General features: G+C 42.9%; 1 protein-coding gene across 1 annotated transcript in view; it reads left to right on the plus strand.

Annotated features, from left to right (window-relative positions):
- Window positions 1-21,355, plus strand: part of mtx2 (metaxin 2) — a 95,757-nt gene that overhangs the window by 46,296 nt on the left and 28,106 nt on the right. Inside the window, exons 4-5 of the mRNA XM_070875762.1 lie at window positions 6,345-6,417; window positions 20,864-20,940. Of these exons, the coding sequence (XP_070731863.1) occupies window positions 6,345-6,417; window positions 20,864-20,940 (150 nt within the window). The remainder of the gene's footprint in view (window positions 1-6,344; window positions 6,418-20,863; window positions 20,941-21,355) is intronic.

A 21,355-nucleotide genomic window follows, 5' to 3' on the forward strand; every position in this document is an offset into this window, starting at 1 on the left:
GTACTCAACGACCGCCCTGTTTCAGGGTGCTTCCCGTGGGCTGTTTCCTCGACGATCTGTACGGGCTTCCATTGAGGCCAAACTTCGATCCTGGCGCTTTTCTCGGCGGTGAACCCAAGTGCACATGGGCGGTTTGCTCCCTGGCGGTCTTTTCGAAATGTGGGCAGTTCTTCTAAAAAAAAAAAATAGCTGTACCGCCAAGAAAACCGCCAGAAATGAGACTCGAGTCCTGAACTTAAGGAAAGGTAACTTCGATGGTATGAGACGTGAATTGGCTAGAATAGACTGGCAAATGATACTTAAAGGGTTGACAGTGGATAGGCAATGGTAAACATTTAAAGATCACATGGATGAACTTCAACAATTGTACATCCCTGTCTGGAGTAAAAATAAAACTGGGAAGGTGGCTCAACCGTGGCTAACAAGGGAAATTAAGGATAGTATTAAATCCAAGGAAGAGGCATATAAATTGGCCAGAAAAAGCAGCAAACCTGAGGACTAGGAGAAATTTAGAATTCAGCAGAGGAGGACGAAGGGTTTAATTAGGAGGGGGAAAATAGAGTATGAGAGGAAGCTTGCCGGGAACATAAAAACTGACTGCAAAAGCTTCTATAGATATCTGAAGAGAAAAAGATTAGTGAAGACAAACGTAGGTCCCTTGCAGTAAGATTCAGGTGAATTTGTAATGGGGAACAAAGAAATGGCAGACCAGTTGAACAAATACTTTGGTTCTGTCTTCACGAAGGAAGACACAAATAACCTTCCGGAAATACTAGGGGACCGAGAGTCTAGTGAGAAGGAGGAACTGAAGGAAATCCTTATTTAGGCAGGAAATTGATGGGATTGAAGGCCGATAAATCCCCAGAGCCTGATGGTCTGCATCCCAGAGTACTTAAGGAAGTGGCCCTAGAAATAGTGGATGCATATAGTGGATGCATTGGTGATCATTTTCCAACAGTCTATCAACTCTGGATCAGTTCCTATGAATTGCAGGGTAGTTAATGTAGCACCACTTTTTAAAAAAGGATGGAGCGAGAAAACGGGTAATTATAGACCGGTTAGCCTGGCATCAGTAGTGGGGAAAATGTTGGAATCAACTATTACGATGATATAGCAGCGCATTTGGAAAGCAGTGACAGGATCGGTCCAAGTCAGCATGGATTTATGAAAGGGAAATCATGCTTGACAAACCTTCTAGAATTTTTTGAGGATGTAACTAGTAGAGTGAACAAGGGAGAACCAGTGGATGTGGTGTATTTGGACTTTCAAAAGGCTTTTGACAAGGTCCCACACAAGAGATTGGTGTGCAAAATTAAAACACATGGTGTTGGGGATAATGTACTGATGTGGATAGAGAACTGGTTGGCAGATAGGAAGCACAGTCGGGATAAATGGGTCCTTTTCAGAATGGCAGGTAGTGGCTAGTGGGATGCCGCAGGGCTCGGTGCTGGGACCCCAGCCATTTATAATATACATTAATGATTTAGATGAAGGAATTGAGTGTAATATCTCCAAATTTGCAGATGACACTAAGCTGGGTGGCGATGTGAGCTGTGAGGAGGATGCTAAGAGGTTGCAGGGTGACTTGGACAGGTTAGGTGAGTGGGCAAATGCATGGCAGATAATGTGGATAAATGTGAGGTTATCCACTTTGGGGGCAAAAACACAAAGACAGAATATTATCTGAATGGCGGCAGATTAGGAAAAGGGGAGGTGCAATGAGACCTGGGTGTCATGGTACATCAGTCATTGAAAGTTGGCATGGAGGTACAGCAGGCGGTAAAGAAGGCAAATGATATGTGGGCCTTCACAGCTAGGGGATTTGAGTATAGGAGCAGGGAGGTCTTACTGCAGTTATACAGGGCCTTGGTGAGGCCTCACCTGGAATATTGTGTTCAGTTTTGGTCTCCTAATCTGAGGAAGGACGTTCTTGCTATTGAGGGAGTGCAGCGAAGGTACACCAGACTGATTCCCGGGATGGCAGGACTGACATATGAGGAGAGACTGTATCGACTGGGCCTGTATTCATTGGAGTTTAGAAGAATGAGAGGGGATCTCATAGAAACATATAAAATTCTGACAGGACTGGACAGGTTAGATGCAGGAAGAATGTTCCCGATGTTGGGGAAGTCCAGAACCAGGGGACACAGTCTAAGGTCAAGGGGTAAGCCATTTAGGACCGAGATAAGGAGAAATTTCTTCACTCAGAGTTGTTGACCTGTGGAATTCTCTACCGCAGAGAGTTGTTGATGCCAGTTCATTGGATATATTCAAGAGGGAGTTAGATATGGCCCTTGTGGCTAAAGGGATCAAGGGGTATGGAGAGAAAGCAGGAAAGAGGTACTGAGGTGAATGAGCAGCCATGATCTTATTGAATGGTGGTGCAGGCTCGAAGGGCTGAATGGCCTACTCCTGCACCTATTTTCTTTGAAAGTCTCTCCCTATATACTTTGAAATGACTCGTACTGTGAAATCATTTACAATGTGTTTCATTGAGTTGATGGAAATATGTACAAAATCACACATTCACTGCACAACAGCAAACCATATTCATTGGTATTTTACACTTGCCACTAGTAACATGCCTTAAGCATAATATGCTATTCTTTCTGACTAGTACTAATGGCTTCCTTTTTTTGTTTATTTTGATTTTTGTATATAGTTTTCCACCTTCCTCCTCCCCTCTTTCTCTCTCTTTCCCCCCCCCCCCCTCCAACTGCCCCTTCAATCCCACAGGTAAACATGGTGTCTTGGCCCAGTCATCTTCAGCTGCTTCAATGACTTTCTCTCTGTCATGTTAGGAGTGCGGCTGTTCACTGTCAATTCCATAGTGTTCAGCTTCATTCATAACTCCTCTGATAATGAAACGGCCCATGCCAACTTAGTTATTAAAAATGGGAAACCCTACCCCAACCTGCTGCAAACGAGCCTACTTCGGCTTTAACCAGGGCAGGATAAGGGGGCAGGCGAATAACCTGCTCTCGAGAGGTGGGAAAGTAATTTTAATATTAATGAGACTGCATGCCTCAGATTTTAGCAGCGATTTATATTTAATGGCTGTGAGCTGGGTTTCCCAGACCTCCTGCAACCCAGCAGCTGAAGCAAGACAAGAACTGCCAGATTGATCAGTTGAATGCTCTTGGGCCTAGAGGAGCAGGAGTGCTTCCCTCCAGCCCCCCAAGCTACCTTTCATGAACTGCCTTCCTCCACCCGATCTGATGCCGACCACCCCAGCGATCCGATTTCTCCCCCTCCCTCACCATGCTCTCTCTTCCTCCCTTCTCTCCGGTTCTACCGCAGGCCTTCCCGCCCAACAGCCTACCAGCTCTCAATCTGACCAGCTGCTGGGCGGGAAACAGAAAAAAAATGTTCTAATGAGGCCCTTCCATTAAATTCGGCAGGACCTCCACTTTCCCATATTTCAGGATTTCCTGTCTGCTAACAGTCACCTCCACTTCCTCCCCGTAAATATCCATGCCAAATGTCCAATATCCAGAAATGTAGAATTGCCCAGGGTCAAACATTGAAACCTTGTGACTGTAATTTGGTCATTGCAAATGACACAAGACCTCTCATATCCTCTTAGTCTTCACGTAACTGAAGAATAATCACTCTGCTAGACCGTGTGACTTTGGCTATACTCTATGAATCAGATTTATTAAAAGTAAAAGGTTACACAGCAAGAAATTGGAACAGCAAATTTCATTAACTTGCACCATAATACTCTCCGTTCCCAGTCACAAAACAACAAAACACATTTTGCTTCACTAACTCTCCTAATCGCATTGAACCTGGACTTGCGACCATAACACAAACTTATGAGGTTGGGTTTACCTCACAGACTCCTCATGTGTTCATTTCCAAGCTGATAGAACAGGAAGAACTGGTGAGCTGAGCACCAAGTACTGCAGAATAATTTATCTGTCTGGGCATGGAGCTGTCAATCAAAAAGCAAAATATATAATAGCTCCTGTCTAGCTGACCCCTGGTGGGTCAGTAATTAGCTCTGTCTCTATAAATAGATCGTGAAACAGATTAGTTCCATTAGAAACCTCAGTGCATGTTTTGTCAAATTATCTTGTAATTAAAAAAAAAATTGACGCATGTACGATAGTATATAATAATAGAAATAGTAGTAGTGTGTCCCTCATACTCGAGGATGACAGTGCCAATAAAGAAAGGAGCATAGGTTCATGGTAGAGGGGTGTGTTGATGACTATGAAGCCCTATAAGTGACCGATACTGTCTAACACAAGTGTCACATAACCACATTTCTGGCAATTTTCCTGTTGATTCCTGTGAATTTGTAAATCCTTCTGTCTCTGGTCTTGCCTCCACACTGTCATGGTGTTGTAGCTGAAAGCCCTTCACTCCTTCTCACTTAAGCACACCATTGCCATTGTTGGTGATGGTCAGGATTTCCCAAGAGTCAACGGCCACGTTGCACTGCATCATGTGAACCTTCAGTGTATCTTTGAAGCACCTCTACTATCTACCCTGCTTTCCTTTGCTTTCCACCAGTTCTCCATAACTCACCTGCTTCAGTAACCTTACATTGTTTGGCCTAGCCAGTCTGAGCATTGAATATCACAGCCTTAGTGCTGCTGTTTGCATGTTCCAGTACTTTGTTATTAATGATCTTGTCCTACCAGCTTATACGAACAGAACATGAGAAATTAAACACATGTTCCAGTTGCAATTGCAAGTAAAGTTGCACAGCCTACTTTTTTGTTTTTATTTGCTGATATGCGAACACGTGCTCTGAGAAGAAATATGAAGACGTTTCTTGTACTGCATTGGAGAAGCAAAATAATCTGCGTCCTACTCTTTAGAGACAGCAAATTGACAATGCATTTATCCTATAACAATATAAATATCCTGAGAAATCCATGTCATCAGGTTAGCACAAGACCCCGTCCTCAGTGTGCCACTCGGGGCCAATGCAGTCAGCTGGCGAGCTGGCAGCGCAAATACACCACAGCTCAAACAGTGCTCCTCCTAGCATCAGCAAGCAACCCGGTGACACAATTTTAAAGATTACCTCAGGCTAGTTACCTTGAATACATTTCGCTTTCACATAGTGCACAGAATGGTTGGTGGAAAAATTGAGACATGGTTGAAGGTTGGCAGCATTGCACGCTGAGGCAAAGTGCCAGCAAATTGTTTGTCTCAAACATTATGCTCCTGGAAGTCTTTGGGGAGGCACACACAGCATGTGTGCCAAACAAAATAATGATAAATCTGCTGTGCGTCAAACCTGCAAATTTCTGTTATTTCACAGTCAGATTTTCCTTTCTTCTGGCCTGAACTAGTTTGGAATTGCATTAGGAAGAATTAATGATCAGAGAATGATGTTCCGCTTGTAGCCCCAACACTTGTATTTTTAATAGAAAATATTATTGGCACCACCTCGATGATTGTGAAATTAATTAAACACAAAGCAGCATTTTGAGTGAAATCTGACCTTGATAACCTAATGTAATATGGGCTGCCATTTGTATTGTACTATAATTGTAAAAATAAGATTAATCAAAATCTACAAAGATTCTTTATTCCCACAGTAGCTGAAAAGATTTTTGAGAGAATTCTATTATTTTGACTAATCTGTTTATTTTATTTAACAACACATTATTTATGGTTTACATTTTTAGATTTAAGCCACTAATGCCATAAGAATTAAGTATGTGCATTTAACACAACCCTCAAATGAAGTATTTTCAAGACTTATTAAGCAGCGCCTCAATTTCAAAATTCTTATCCTTGTTTACAAATCCCTCCATGGCCTCACTCCTCTCTTTCTTTGTAATCTCCTTCAGCCTCTCAACCTTCCCCACCCCACCCCCATCCCCCACCCCCGAGATATCTGCGCTCCCCAAATTCTGCCCTCTTGAACATCCCTGATTATAACTGCTCAAACATAGGTGGCTGTGCCTTCAGCTGCCTGGGCCCTCAGCTCTGGAACTCCCTCCCGAAACCTCTCCACCACTTTACCCCTCTTTCCTCCTTTAAGACGCTCCTTAAAACCTATCTCATCTGTCGTAATTTCTTATGTGACTTGGTGTCAAATTTATTTTTGTCTTATCACACTCCTGTGAAGTACCTTGGGACGTTTTACTACGTTAAAGGCACAATATCAATAAAAGTTATTATATATATGTCTATATGGTGAGGAAGGGGAGAAATCCTATCTTGATATTTTGGATCATTTTTCAGTTGGATAAGCCCCACCTCTGCTGGCCAAATATATGTCTACTCTTTTATTTGTCTATATTGAAGTGTGATCATGACTTGATATAATCTATATTTTTTAAATTTTAGTTTCATAACATTTTGCTGTATTTCAGGCATTTCTGCGGATGTGCAATCTGCCAGTCCAGGTGCTTTGTAGGGCAAATGCAGAGTACATGTCCCCATCTGGTAAGTATAGAGTTGACTTAAATTCCTGGAGGGGTTATTTTGTGTGATACCATGGCAACATATCTAATCCTGTAGCCTATAAACAGCACTGTTCTGGTCATGGGCTATATTTTTCATATACTTTTGTGTACCCCAGTCTTCATTCTCAGCATGGCTTATTTGAGGAATAAATGACTGTAAAGGTTGCAGTTGTTTGGGAATTTTCATTCTGAGATGTGTGTAAACTAGGATTGTTCTGTGATGATATGACCTTGTATGTAAAGGAGCATATTACATGTGGATTATTCCACTGTGAATGATTGTTCAAGCAAATGGCCATAAATGCTATGCATACCTATCACACTTTTTATTTTGTTTAAAGCAGAGTTCACTGCTGGTTGTTATCTATACAGTCCAGTCAGGAAAGAGGAGATTAGATGGTGGACAGACTCAAAATTCCTAAGACTGACATTTGGATCTTAGCAGTGTCTATGTGATGCTCTTGGCCTTTATTGGGGTTTCCTTTGTGCCTGAACACATATGAATAAAAGCTCAAAGATCACGATGTTCAAAGAGACCTGCAATTCTTTTGTGATACACTTATCGTATGGATGCAGATGAGGCTTTTGTTCATACGTTTCACCTCATCTATTACCCTAAGGCTGCCTGTGAAGGCAATGAAGAATGAAGCTATTCAAAAGAACCATGACGGAGCCTGCTGTTAGTGTGAACTGTATATGAACTGGTCTTAACAGCAGGTTTTATGCATTTGGGTAAAACACTTTTCCTTATCTTTTTCTTTTCAAGATATGAAACAAAATATAATTTGCGTATGTTTGTGCAAAAGCTTAACGGATCTGTTAAGTTTGATTAGTAAAATCTTCAGCGTTTTATTTTAAACATTTACTGCTTAGAGCTGTCAAGAGAAGATAAGAATTTTACTGGAGTGCACCCATAATTCCATAGCAGCAAGTGTTGGGAACAGGGAGAGAAAATGGAAAATGAAGTCACCCTAACCATATGTGCACCTCCTAGCAGTTGGTTATTGAATAGCAATGGTAGAGGCTGAGAGCAAATCCCTTCAACAGAGAAATACTACATTGTACAAGGGGCCCTAAAAAGGTGGTTGAGAACATTAGACTACAGATATTTTTATCTTTGAAAATTACTTTGGGCAGTGTGACAATTGGCATTAAATGTTTTAATAATTTTAAAATCTATTTTGACTAGACATTTATATTTTAAGCCACAATTATTTCAATGACTGTATAAATGAGTTTGAGTACTGATATCAGTGGCTTTGGATATAAATTAAATAATTAATGTAAATATAGATTTCATAAATGCTCGAAGAAAGGGTGGCACTATGCATTATTGTGGTAGCATGTTATTCCATGGCTCATTGGGTCCCCAACAATATGTTATAATCCCAGCTGTTTTCTGAGAAGAAATTCTTTCTGCTGCTCCCTCCCCCAACCTCAAGGAGAACATGAGGACAAGGTGATGCCGTCGCACATTTCTTCTAACTGGTTCAAGAGCATCATTGACAGAAGCCTTGGCATAGCCCAACTAGCCATCCTCACAAATAGGCAATGGTATCCTCTTTCGGAAGATCTTAAAGAAATAGAATTAGTACAAACGACTCCCCCCCAATTGCTGATTGGGTGTCCATTGCCTCATGTATTAGAGTCATAGTGACCAGGAAAACCCCAAGATCGATTTGTGTTGTTAGTTTGTCTCAGCTAGGTACAGTGTGATAGTACAATTAGCCGTAATACCATGGGTTAAGGAGGGGCAAAAACAACTCTGTTCCTACTCTTGATCACTATCCATTGATCCCTGCTGGAAACTGCATGTATGGTTCACAGGTGGGGGCAGGAATCAGGACTTAATGGAGTGGAGGGATAAAGTAGGAAAAAATTGTGTCAAACAAAGTTGCTGGACATCCTGGAGCATTGTTCAAGTGAGATACCAGATTTTTAAAAATGTATTTGAAATTCCTCCGTAGGCTGTTTGAAAGAAATGAATGATTAAAATAAATGAAACCCTTATATCTTACCATAAGAACATAAGAAATAGAAGCAGGAGTAGGCCATTTGGCCCCTCGAGCCTGCTCCGCCATTTAGTAAGATCATGGACTCGGCTCCACTTCCCTGCCCGCTCCCCATAACCCTTTATTCCCTTATGGTTACATCCTTTCATGGCTTTGGCCGTCCCTGTAACCTCTTCTAGCCTTACAATCCCCCACCCATACTTTCCTTTTCTGTGATTAACTCCACCTGTGTTGTCAGCTGCTGGGGCTCCACACCCTAAATCTTGACACCTTTCTCTCCCCCTTTTTAAGATCCTCCTGAAAACACACTTCTTTTGATCAAGCTTTTGGTCATCCCTCCTAATATCACCACCTTTGGCTCTGTATCCATTTTTTGATCATGCCTCTATGAAGAGCTTTGGAATATTTTCTCCATTAAAGGAATGATGTAAATGCAATTTGTTGCTGTTGATTAATGCCTCTGTCAAAACAGCACACTCATTAATTCTCTGTAAATACATTACCCAATGTGTTATAAAAAGCAAAAATTCAACCCTTATATATGTATGCATGTGCGACTCATTTTTGAATAAAAAGGGACTTTCAGCAAGCCATAAATGGAAAATTTAGGTTAAATTCATTAACTAGGAGCACTCAGCTTTTTAGATGTCTGTTTGCACCACCAGCGCAGTGCCTGAAAGGCTCACTGATAAACCCAGAGTTGGAGACTCCAACCACTCCACCCTCTGGAGGAAGAGCTCAATGCCTACCCAGTGAACACTCTTGGAATGATATGGGGCCGAATTTGGTGCAGGTTGCGCACGCTGCCGCCGAGGATCTGCTGGAAATGTATGTTTTCTGGGCAATTCCTCCGGAACCACCCATCTGCCATCCAGGTGCCACCCGGCGTGAGATTGGTAGCTGAGGGATCCGCTGGCGTGATGTCATGCCGCTCGCCCATACCTGCAAATCTGCCATTTTGGTGAGGGATGCTGGCCTCAGATCGACCTGCTGCCCGCCAGAAGGACCGCTCGCAAAAAGCAGGTCTGAGCTGGCTGTGAGTCGGGCGGCAGGGAGAAGGGCTCCGAGTGCTGCACCGCTGCACATTGCAGTTATGGTGCAGGTGCTGGACCATCATGGGACTGTTGGAAAAAAAGTTAGGTGGATGTTGCTTTACTTTATTGTTGATGGTCATGTTTAATTTGGATGTGATAAAAGCGACTGAAATGTATCTAGGCTGATAAACTTTTTTTTTGACCTTGCTGAAAGACCTTCATTGAGAAGCTCAATGGCGAAGGCAAAATAATTATGATTAAGTGAAAAGTCATATTTTGTCCATCCAAGCTGATTAATTAATTCTGTGACGCAGTCCTTCAAGAAGTTCTCAGGGAAGCACTATATATCACAGAGGGTTAGGGTTAGAATGATCTACAGCTGCAAACTCTGACAACATTTGTATGGGAGGAAAAGAGTATAAAGTTACAACTATTCAACTTTAGGAGCAGCGCGATTACAGACCAAACTGAGGAAGGATTGCGGTCAATGGAACACAGCACGAGACGAGCGCTGCGGTGACTCAGTGGCCAACCGTTAAGGTTTCAATGACTAACTGTCACTATCGCCTTGTTAATGTGTTCTTTGTACTGCAAGGAAACTACTTCATAAAGTCTGTTCTGATTCATCACAAAAGACCTGTATCCAACATGCCTTGTTGTGGTGATGGACATAAGTCTATTCTGAGATGTAATTAATCTGACACATCGAATAGCCCTCAAAGCACATAAAGCATGTTGCGATGGCCTAATGACCGCACCCATTATACAGTGCCGTCATATGTGGATGGGAAGATATTCCTGATAAAGCAGATGACCTGAGGGCCAGATGTGTGTTTCTCAAGGCACCACACAATGTTAAAAATTGACACTTACCGAGAGAGGGTTAACAATGTGAGTTTGTTTACAAGTGTACAATAATAAAGGTTACATAACATTATTACATTTACACTGCCAACACCCGCCCCTCTACCCGGCACCACCACCTCTCTTTCTCCCCCCCCCCCCCCCCCCCCCCCCACCACCCCGCCCCGAAGCGATGCCCAAGCTCCTTTTCCTCGCCCCACCTACACCACGGTCCCCTGCCCCTCTCTGCCTCTGGTTGACGAGGTTGTGCAGGATGGCAGTGGGATGTCTGCAGACGTGTGCATCTTGGTGAGAAGGCAGGGACGCGGCCGACGGCGCCGGGATCTCCTGCTCCTCCGGACCTGTCTGCCTGGAGAGTGTGGTGTCAGAGGCTTGAACTGCGCGTCCAGAAGCCATCTCTTGGCTAATGGTCTCGGTTGTGTGCTCCAACACAGTGATGAACCAGTCCATCTTGTCATCATGATGCTGGGTGAAGGTGGCCATGCTGGCAGCTATCCCAGTCATGGTCTGGAGCATATCGCGACCTATCTGCACATTTTACTGTGATAGCTGGACCAGCTCCAGAATTGCAGAGCACTATAGTGAATCCTCAGGTGGATGTTCACTCTTGGTGGGTTCTGGTGCTTTGCTTGCCTTCGCGCCAAGGCCTCTGCGCTTGGTTGAGCTTGCCAGTGTGGAGTCCGTTCCAAACCCTAGAACTCTGAGGCCGACACCGAGGTTCTGCTGACACCTGGCTCACATGGCAGGAGGCTGCTGTCATCCTGTTTCTGCTGAAGGGGTTCAAAGATGGGCCCTTCTCCCTCCTTGCTCTCTTCTTCGTGGCTCAGTGTGGCGGAGGTGGAAATGGGTAATCTGGGGGATGGGGGAGCGAGCCGCTGTCATGGGCTGGGGGGCGACGTCGACGTGGGGTCTTTGCAGCCTTTAGCCCCTTTGCTGATGCCCCCCACACACACTCCCACACAAACACACATCTGGTGCATAACCTTTTTGGCGTTGGACAGGAGGGGGTAAATAAATTTGTATTCATTCTTGCTGCCACCAGCAAATCGTTCCAATGTTTCCGGCATTGGTCCCCATTCCGCTCAACGTTGCCCATTGCGCTCAAGATCTCACCGATCTCCCTCCAAATAAGTCGGTATTGGGGTGGTGGAGGCTTGCCACAAACATCCTGGGTGAGGTCTTTATACCTGCGCTCCACCTCCGTCACGAGCTCCTCCACTTCCTGCTCATTAAACCATGGAGCTCTGGGCCTGGTTTTGCCCGTCTTCATTGCTGATTTCTGGCCACTCATCGTCAATGATGAAACGAATGGCTGCTCAACAGTTTGTGCGTCTCAATTTCTCCATCTGCAACCTTCCGACTGCTCCGTCTGCAACACTCCGACTGCCCCCTCTCCCCTTTCACACCCACTGGGGGATTAAAGTGGTGTGCCTTTTATGCGCATGCGCAGTATAGCAATCCGCCTCAAACGGCCCCGAAATGACGACACGTTGGAAGACAAAAACTGCAACAACAAAAAATCTCGAAGTTTCGCGCATGTGCATTGGAGGCCCGTCGAAGATCCCCAAGTGGAGAGGGCTCCAACTGCCACACACTGATGCAGGCCGCTCACTCTCGCTCCCACCCGGTGACTGCCGCTGACGCTGCTGCCCACACAACGGAGCCGAAACTGGTCTCCCAATGGGACCCGGCGGCAGCGGGCGCCAAAAAGCTAGGTGCTGCCCGGGAGCCACGAAGAAATGGGTGGCGACCATAGAATCATACAGCACAGACTGAAGCCATTTGGCCTTTCGTGCCCATCCCAGCCCTTTAAAAGACACATCCAGTTGCTCCCACTCGCCTGCTCTTCTGCCATAAACCTGGAAATGTTTCCTTTTCAAGTATATATCCAATCCCCTTTGAAAGTTACTATTCTACTTCCACCACACTTTCAGGCAGTGCATTTCAGATCATAACCATTTGCTACATTTTCAAAAAAAGTCTCCATTTCCCTCCCACTCCCCAATCTTTTTTTTGCCAATTATCGTAAATCTGTATCCTCTGGTTATTGACCCTCCTGCCAGTGGAAACTGTTTCTCTCTCTATCCTACTCTGTCAAAACTCCTCATAATTTTGAATGACTCTATTAAATCTCCCCTTCACTTGCTCTGCTCAAAAGAGAACAATCTCAGATTCTCCTGTCTCTCCACATAACAAAAGTTCATCATCCCTGGTGCCCAGAATTGGACACAATACTCCAGTTGAGGCTTAACCAGTGATTTATAAAAGTATATCATAACGTTCTTGCTTTTGTATTCTATGCCTGTATTTATAAAGACAAGAATCCTATGTGCTTTCTTAACGGCCTTATCAGCTTAACCAGCCAGCTTCAAAGATTTGTGTCTCTATTCCTGCAATCTCTTTAAAATTGTGCCATTCCGACTCGATATCTATTTCCTCTTGAGTGGGTGTCTCTGTGCTTGACCTTGCATAGGTAAGATGATGTGACCGAGTTGGTGATGAAATGGCAGCAGTTGTGGTTCGGGACGTTTCATTAGATTTCGATCTATAAGATGCTTCACAGAAGTATGATCAGACAAAAATGGAGGCCAAGGTAAAGATATTGGGAGGGGTGACACAAAGATGAGTTTTAAGGAGAATCTTAAAGAAGGAGAGGGAGGTAGAGAGGCAGAGGGGATTGGAGGGAATTCCAGATCATAGGGCATAAACAGCTGAATGCATAGCCACCAAAAGTGAGTGAAGGGAAGAATGCTGCACAAGAGGCCAAAATTGGTGGGACGCCGAATTCTGGGGCCATTTAACAGCTAAGGAAGGTTCCAGAGATAGGGAGAGGTGAGGCGATGAAGGAATTTAAACATGATGCAAATTTTAAATTGGAGGTGTTGGGCGATGGGGAGCTAATGTAGGTCAGCAATGACAAACTACTGTAGAACGAAGCAACACTGCTGTAAGCATGTTCTGTAATACCCAACTGAATATGTTCCAACCATCGGTGTTTCACACTGACAGTAAACGTTTCAGAGGAGCTTTTGTCAACATTTGCTGATGAAAATCCACGTTTTTATTGCCTCCAGCACTTGAGCTGAGTCACCCAGAATGTTTTGACAGCTTTATTGTGTACATGCACAGAGTTTAATGCAGGTGTGGAGTCCTAAGCAGTTGTACACAAAGGTTAAGAGGCAAATTATCTCAAAATACCCTCAAAACTTTTGTGCGCATGTACAGATTGCCAAGCACTTCCATAAATGTTGTGGGTGTCCCTCTGGCTCGGCCCTGCATTTGGTGATTGGTAGGATTTAGTTGTAGTCTTGCTCCTGTATTAAATTGTTCTTTTTGAGGCATAAAGGAAATGGGGGAAAGAATAATCAGCCACCCAAACAAAGAAAACAAGCCAAATCCACCCCCTCAAGTCTTTTTTATATTAAAAATAAAAAGAGCCAAGCCACATTCTTGATGAAAACATTGGTCCGGAATTTGCAGTTGGGATGAAGGCGATTTGGCAGCGTTCGCTGTCATTCTGTCTTTGAAACTGACTACAACTTCGGAATTTGGTGCATGTGGAATAGAAATACATAGAAGTTATAACACGGAAACAGGTCAGTTAGTCCGTGTCGAGTAATCACTTTTATTTACCTTCCCATATCCCTTCATCCCCTTTTCCTTCATCCACCTATCCAAATCAAATCTTGAATGTTGAAAGGGATATAAATGTTTCGGGGCCCTTTTACAGGCATGAAGATGTATCTTTTGCGATTAAAAACAAGAATCCCAGAGAGTGGTGAACCTGTGGAATTCTCTACCACAGAAAGTAGTTGAGGCCAATTCACTAAATATATTCAAAAGGGAGTTAGATGAAGTCCTTACTACTCGGGGGATCAAGGGTTATGGCGAGAAAGCAGGAAGGGGGTACTGAAGTTTCATGTTCAGCCATGAACTCATTGAATGGCGGTGCAGGCTAGAAGGGCTGAATGGCCTGCTCCTGCACCTATTTTCTATGTTTCTATGATGCAGCAGCAACGCGTGCCTGAAACGGAAGGCCAGATCAAATTTGAGGCTCAGGCCTCATCTGCATAAACAAATTTATTTATTTAGAAAGGTTAACCGCCTGTGGAAGCGTGACAGGTGCCGGCAGCTTACTCTTCTGTATAAATGAATTGTGGACCACTAATTGTTGCGGGGGGGTGGGTAAAGAGCTGTGTACAATGATGGTTGGGGTGGGGGGGGGCCATCATGGCTGACAGCGGCCCATAGGAGTGCTATGGAGCTGGGAGGAACACTCCTGCTCCTTCTGACTCCACATCAAATACAATGTTTTTTTTACTTTTTTGGTAGTGGTCACTTGCTAGGTCACATCCAAGCCAGGAAAATGTGAGCGGAGAAGGCCCAGGGTCTGCTCCATTCAGGGCAGTTCAGTTGCTCAGAGAGGTTCATTAACAGGTGTTAAGCCCCTCATTAGCATATGTAAAGGATGTAGGCCTGTCTTGAGCAGTTGTCCCAGACACCTGAAAAATGACCCAATATCCGGTCGAGCATGTTTCAGGCATCCTTTGGGTGCAGAATGTTGGTCCTCAAAATTGGCTGTAGTTGCACTTGTTTTACACCTGAAAAATGGGCAACGCGATGTCCAATTTCTAGGCCATAGTTTTTGCCTCAACCACAAACACTGGAAATGAATTCTACAGCCTCATAGCTGTAACGGTTCTCTCGCTCTTTGTTCGAAATCACTTGCATTAAATCTTCTATCTATGGCCCCTCATTTTATACCACTCAACTGCTGTCTACCATGTCTCATCCTTTCATAATTTTAAACATTTCAACAGTATTTCTCCTGTAATCTTCATTTTTCTAACAAGAAAGGCCTGAACTTTTCAAATCTTTCTTTTTCGTTGTATTTCCTCATACCAGGCAGCATCCTAATGAACCTCGATTTTACCTTATAAAACCTCAATAGTGTGGAGCCAATACTGCACACAATACTATAACTGAGGTCGTCACATAACATTTCACTAACTTGTCAAAACTCCTGCGATGGTCCTCCACTTTGACGCAGGGACTTGAACCCCGATGTTGTGTTTTGAACTGTCTATGATTGCGCTTTTATTAACTTTAAATGCACTGAAGCTGAGTCATAGCTTGCAGGTTGTGGATGTTGTTGAATAATTCAAGGATTAGCTCATCCATCCGTTGATGGCATTTGTCCATTAAGGGCCTCACTACCCTCCTCTTAGGCATTCATCCACCTGATGCTGTTGGCAATTCCCAGCACTCTGACCAGCCACAGGTAGTACCATCTACTATCATATTGTCACTACGATAGCCGGTTTTAACACCTGACTCAACATCATAGGTTTTTTATAGGCTCATCATTACCTCTTGACTAATATTCTGTATCTTTTGCGATTAAAAACAAGAATCCCATTAGCTTTTTTTTAACAGCTTTATCAACCTGAGGGTTCTGCCTTTAATGGCCTGTGAACCTATACCCACAAATACCTCTGCTGCTCCATAACATCAAGCCTAATGCAACCCCTCACACTTACTGACACTAAGTTCCACCTGCCTCTTTTTAGCCCATTCCTTTATCCCTTTGATCTAAAGAATTGTCAATGCCCTCTATTTTGCTATTCTACAAATTTTGATACCATTCTTTCTAGATCTATATCCAAATCATTGATGTACACAATGAATAGAAGTGTTCCCAGACCATGAACTCTGTGGTACACCACTACCCACTCTGAATAACTGCTTTTTACTCTCTCTCTTTCTCCCTTCTAACTAGTTTTTAATTCAGTTTGCTATCCTGCCCGAATTCCATACACCTTAATCTTCTCTGGTAATCTCCTGTGTGGTACCTTGTCAAAGGCTTTCCCAAAGTCCGTGTGCACGACATCCACTATATTTACCCCATCTACCATGTCTGTTGCCGCCTCAAATAATTTGATGAGGTTTGTCAAGCACGATATTCCCTTTTGAAAACCACACTGGCTGCTTCTATTTTCTCTCTATCTAGATATAAGGTAATTTCATAAACTCTAAAATTTTCCATACCACAGATGTTCGACTATCTGGGCTGTAATTACCTGGATTAGCTGTGCCTCCATTTTTAGAGGGGTACTGCATTGACTAGTTTCCAGTCCTCTAGTACACATCCACACTCAATAGTGCCCTGAAATATAGGCTCCAATATTCTTGAAAAAGCGAGACTGTCGACTTACACCGTAAACGTTGCTGTCTAGTGCACCGATCTCATTGTTGCTAATGTTCTGCAAATTTTGCTGGTTTTATAATTGGTATACGCCACAGTGAATTTGGCAGGCAATCAGTCGCTCAAAGCTGATGTAAGATCTGAGGTGTTGTCACATTTACCATTCAGAGTCACTGAAGGATGTCAGTGAATGAACTTAAGAAATAGGAGCAGGATTAGGCCATTCAGCCCCTCGATCCTGCTCCACTATTCAATAAGATCATGGCTGGTCTTCTATCTCGATTCTACTTGTCTGCACTATCTCCATATCCCTTGATTCCCTTAATATTCAAAAATCTATCGATCTCTGTCTTGAATATACTCAACGACTTGGCCTCCAACCCTACAGGATAGAGAATTTCAAAGATTCACCACCCTCTGAGTGAAGACATTTCTCCTCCTCTCAGTCCTAAATGGCCGACCCCTGATTCTGAGACTGACCCCTGGTTCTAGATTCCCCAGCCAAGAGAAACATCCTCCCTGCATCTACCCTGTAAGAATTTTGTATGTTTCAATGAGATCACCTCATTTATCTAAACTCTAGAGAATATAGGCCTAGTCTATAATCAATCTCTCCTCATAGGACAATCACCCCATCCCAGGAATCAGACTGGTGAATCTTTATTGTGGCAAGTATATCCTTCCTTAGGTAACGAGACCAACACTACACAATACTCCAGGTGTGGTCTCACCAGGGCCCTATATAATGGAAGTCTAGCTTCTTAAATATGTCCTTTTCGAGTTCTGAGATTTCTGTCAGTTTCACTACTGTGTGTGATTTATGAATTCAGGCCAAGTCGCTATATTATAAATGATGAATTTAGGAATAAAATAATTATTGACCTTTATTTCCGTGGATTATGAGGACATAAGATGATTACATATTCAAACTAACCTTGAATTTTAAGCTTATTGAAAAGTTCTGATACTGGTTTGAATGAGACTGAAGATTGCAAATCTTTGTGGACAGCAAAAATGTACATAATGACATGCTGACTTTCCTCTGAGTAGATGGGCTTGAACTGTTTTTGAGATATAGGTACACCAATTTACTCATAACTGAATGAAACAATAGTGCTTATTAAGCAAATTAGTTATTAGAAACAATATGTTTGCTGTGTTTAGTGGCTTTAGTGAGGCTGAGCACTGTGGGGGAAAATGGAGAAGTGGACATTTAAATTCTGAAAATGATCTCATAAATTGAATGGCCTCCGGACATATGGTGTGGCAATATTCAAATCGAAAATCCCAAGTGCAGGAAGTAGATACTCAAAGATCCTAGTTTAATCTTCGCAACGGTAATCTATTTTTAACAACTGGGAGTTTAAACTCAATCTTGGTGCAATAAATCATGCCGCTGCCAGGCCACTTAGACCATTATTTTTAAGTCTAAGTGGCAGCGGTGTTGAAAACTGGCTTAAATGCTGCAAAATTGCGATTGCTATTGATTTTTACAGGGCGGAGCTCTGACGATGACCTTCTAACTGTTTTCGGTGAGGCTAATAGTGGAGTGGCGAAAAAATCCCAGGAAAATATGGAAGGGCATAATTAATCGCGTAATTTTTATATCTCAAATTTTTAGCGCATAATACCCTATGAAGCCGCTTTGGGACGTTTCACTACGCTATATAAATACAAGTTGTTGTTGTTAGTCATTACTCTAATTTCCACTTTTTTTTTTTTGCACCATTCTAAGGTATCTGCGATGTAGATGCACTATTATAATGGCACAAGTCCCCAGGGAAATGTGGGCTGTAATTTCTGGGGCCTTGGCAATTTCCTCCCTCATGTCCCTTGCGATCCTATGATGTATCCCGTTGGACCCTGGTGCTCTGCCTTCCTTTAGCCTAACTAATTTATCCAAAAAACTTTAGCCATCATAGTACAGGTTGAACCTCCCTTATCCAGAACTCCCTTATCCAGAACCACCCCTCGTCCAGAGCCATTCCCGACCACCGGATGGCGCATGCGCAGAACTCCGACTTGAACAAATTGAAGTCCTTCCTCGCTGCCAACTCCCGTAATTGTTGGCCTCACCCTGACCCTGCAATCCATCGCTCCCCGCCCCCCTCCCCCACCAATGATCTCTCTGCCGCACTCCCAGCCCTAAGCCAGCCAGCCCCGATATCTCCTTGCTGAGTACCTGAACCAGTACCTGTGCAGTGCTCCCTCAGTACTGTCCCTTCGACGGTGCGGCGCTCCCTCGGGCCCAGGAGAGGCGTGAGTTTGGGGCTCGAGACGAGGGCCCTGGGGCAGCACGGGCCAGCCCACACCGCAATATGTGTGCACACTAGGTCTGTGCAGCATAGCTGGTCTCAAGTCATCTTGGTTAATCCTTGCCACTGGACTAAGACCTAGCTCTGTCAAGTTTGTGTGGTAGGTGGTGTGCAATGGCCACCACACGTTAAAAAAATTCACGCACATCTTCCACCCTTCAGGATGTAGTTCGGGATCTGGAATACGAGGTCCTTCTTTGAAACACCTGTGAATTCATCCCTTTTTGGCGTGGAAGCAAGTCATCCTCGCTTCGAGGAACTGCCTATGATGATGATGACCTGTACCATCTAATTTAACGTGACCGCTCCTCGTCCGGAAAAATCCATTATCCAGAACAGGCCAGGTCCCGAGAGTTCTGGATAAGGGAGGTTCAACCTGCATCACTCATCTCGCCCTCAACCACTTCAGGATTCACCTCCTCTCCGATATCCATCTCTTTAGTAAAGACCAATGCAAATCATTTATTAAATACCTTCACTATTTTTTGATTAGCATTTACAAATTGACCTCACACCTTCAACTTACAACAACCTCAAAAGTTTAAAGTGGAGAAAAAATATTTTTTTTGACAATTCTTTTCACCTTCATAATAATACTGATACCTCATTGTCATATGGTTCCACAAGCTCTGGTCATTCTCTAGGATTACACCCAAGCTGTCATTATTCATACATGCCAGCCATCAGATTTTACACTGATATTCACTGTTTCTCAAGCTCTCTGCAGATCATTGCTGATGAAAATTAGTACTTTTACTGCCTTTGGCACTTCTCGCCGTTATCCAAGAATGCCCGGAAATTTTGTATATGTAGAGTATCTCTGAAATTAATGGTTCTTAAAGTGGTTCGACAGGTTGTTTTGGATTGAATATCAGATGCTTTGGAAGCCTACAGCAGCAATCGGAAATGAATAGTTAGCGTTTTGCTCTTGTAAGCAATGTGTACAGGTCATAGCTTTAAACAAGATCACTGCATTTTTGTATGTCATACATGAGGATATTGGGTTTCAGAAACAATACTAACTTGTGGAATGTGATCCCAAAACATTAAGAAAATTCCTGAAATTCAATTAAATGAAAAGGAATTAAATTTATTCAGTCACCATGTGACACTGACCTTGGTTACAGGTCTTTATTCGAGGCTTTTTTTCCAGTTATACATTGTTTTTTGATTTGTCAGCTTTTTTGAGGCTGTGACTACTTTTTTGATGTTGCTCATCAACTTTTCTGAATTTTGTGAATAGGAATGTATGCAATAATGCGTCCTCAGCTCTATTTTTTGACTGATTCCCAATTCTGCACTTGTTCATAATGAATAGCACCTCCACCAATGGTGGCAATATTTACCCTTCCCCTTTAGGCTAATGAATTAGCATTGCCGATATTTATTTGAAAAGGAAGTAGATGGATGACTTCGAATGACAAATTTTATAAATCTGAGCCTGGTATTATAGATTATAGCATCCTATATGACACTTTCTGGATACAGGAAGAAAATGGAAGCCCTTCTAACCAATTTGTGTTCTCCCACTAGAGGGATTTTCCATTAGCTCAGTAATTAACTGAACCATATGGACCCAGAAGGGTGAAGTTGTAACCAATGCTGAGTGAGCTGATCTCGTGTCCTAGAAAACATGTTTACAACATTAGAGTTGTGTACTAGTGGGCTTGACCATATAGAAGTGTACACACTTGCAGTGCCAAATAAGCCCAAATACATAACACAAAGTACATTTTACAAATAGCAAACAAATAATCAAATGAGGCACCACATTCTTTTTCCCAGAGAACATATTTCTGATAGGCTCAATTTAAAACTATATACTGTTAGTTTACAATGATATTTGTGCATCTCTGTGGTTCTTATGATATTTTGATGGCTTTTTGAGTGATATTCTTAGCCTTAATCTATTTTATCGGTGTTATTTTTAAGAACTGTGTTTCCATTTCCGTTATAAAATTGTTGTAATAACCCAAGTGATCTTGTTTTACATTAGGCAAGGCTCCCTTTATACACGTCGGTAATCATGTTGTATCCGAACTTGGCCCTATAGTGCAGTTTGCAAAAGCCAAGGTAAGAAAAATTACAGCTATAAGCATAATTTGTTACTGCAACTATAAATGTCACTTCATCTGTCACTTTTAGGCAAAAAAAAATTATGAATGGATAAAATGCTTACATTTATTGCCATTCTTAATGGAGTATTTTATACGAATGATTCTTCAGTGTAACAAGTATGTGTGATACTATCCCATAATAATCTCCAAATTAATTGGGCATGGCTAACTTTTGGCACTCTAATCCTCTGTAGCTAGTTTTATGTTCAATTTAATTTAATATTGAAGTTTATGTTCAAAGGATATTGATAATCAAGGGGCTATTGGGAGGGGGGAACTTAAAACAATAAGTGTCACTGGAGGAAAAAGTACTAGGCAAACTAATGGGACTAAAGGTTGACAAGTCCCCTGGATCTGATGGCCTGCATCCT

Source organism: Pristiophorus japonicus, chromosome 3, assembly GCF_044704955.1.
Source record: "Pristiophorus japonicus isolate sPriJap1 chromosome 3, sPriJap1.hap1, whole genome shotgun sequence".
Classification (NCBI taxonomy): Eukaryota; Metazoa; Chordata; class Chondrichthyes; family Pristiophoridae; genus Pristiophorus; species Pristiophorus japonicus.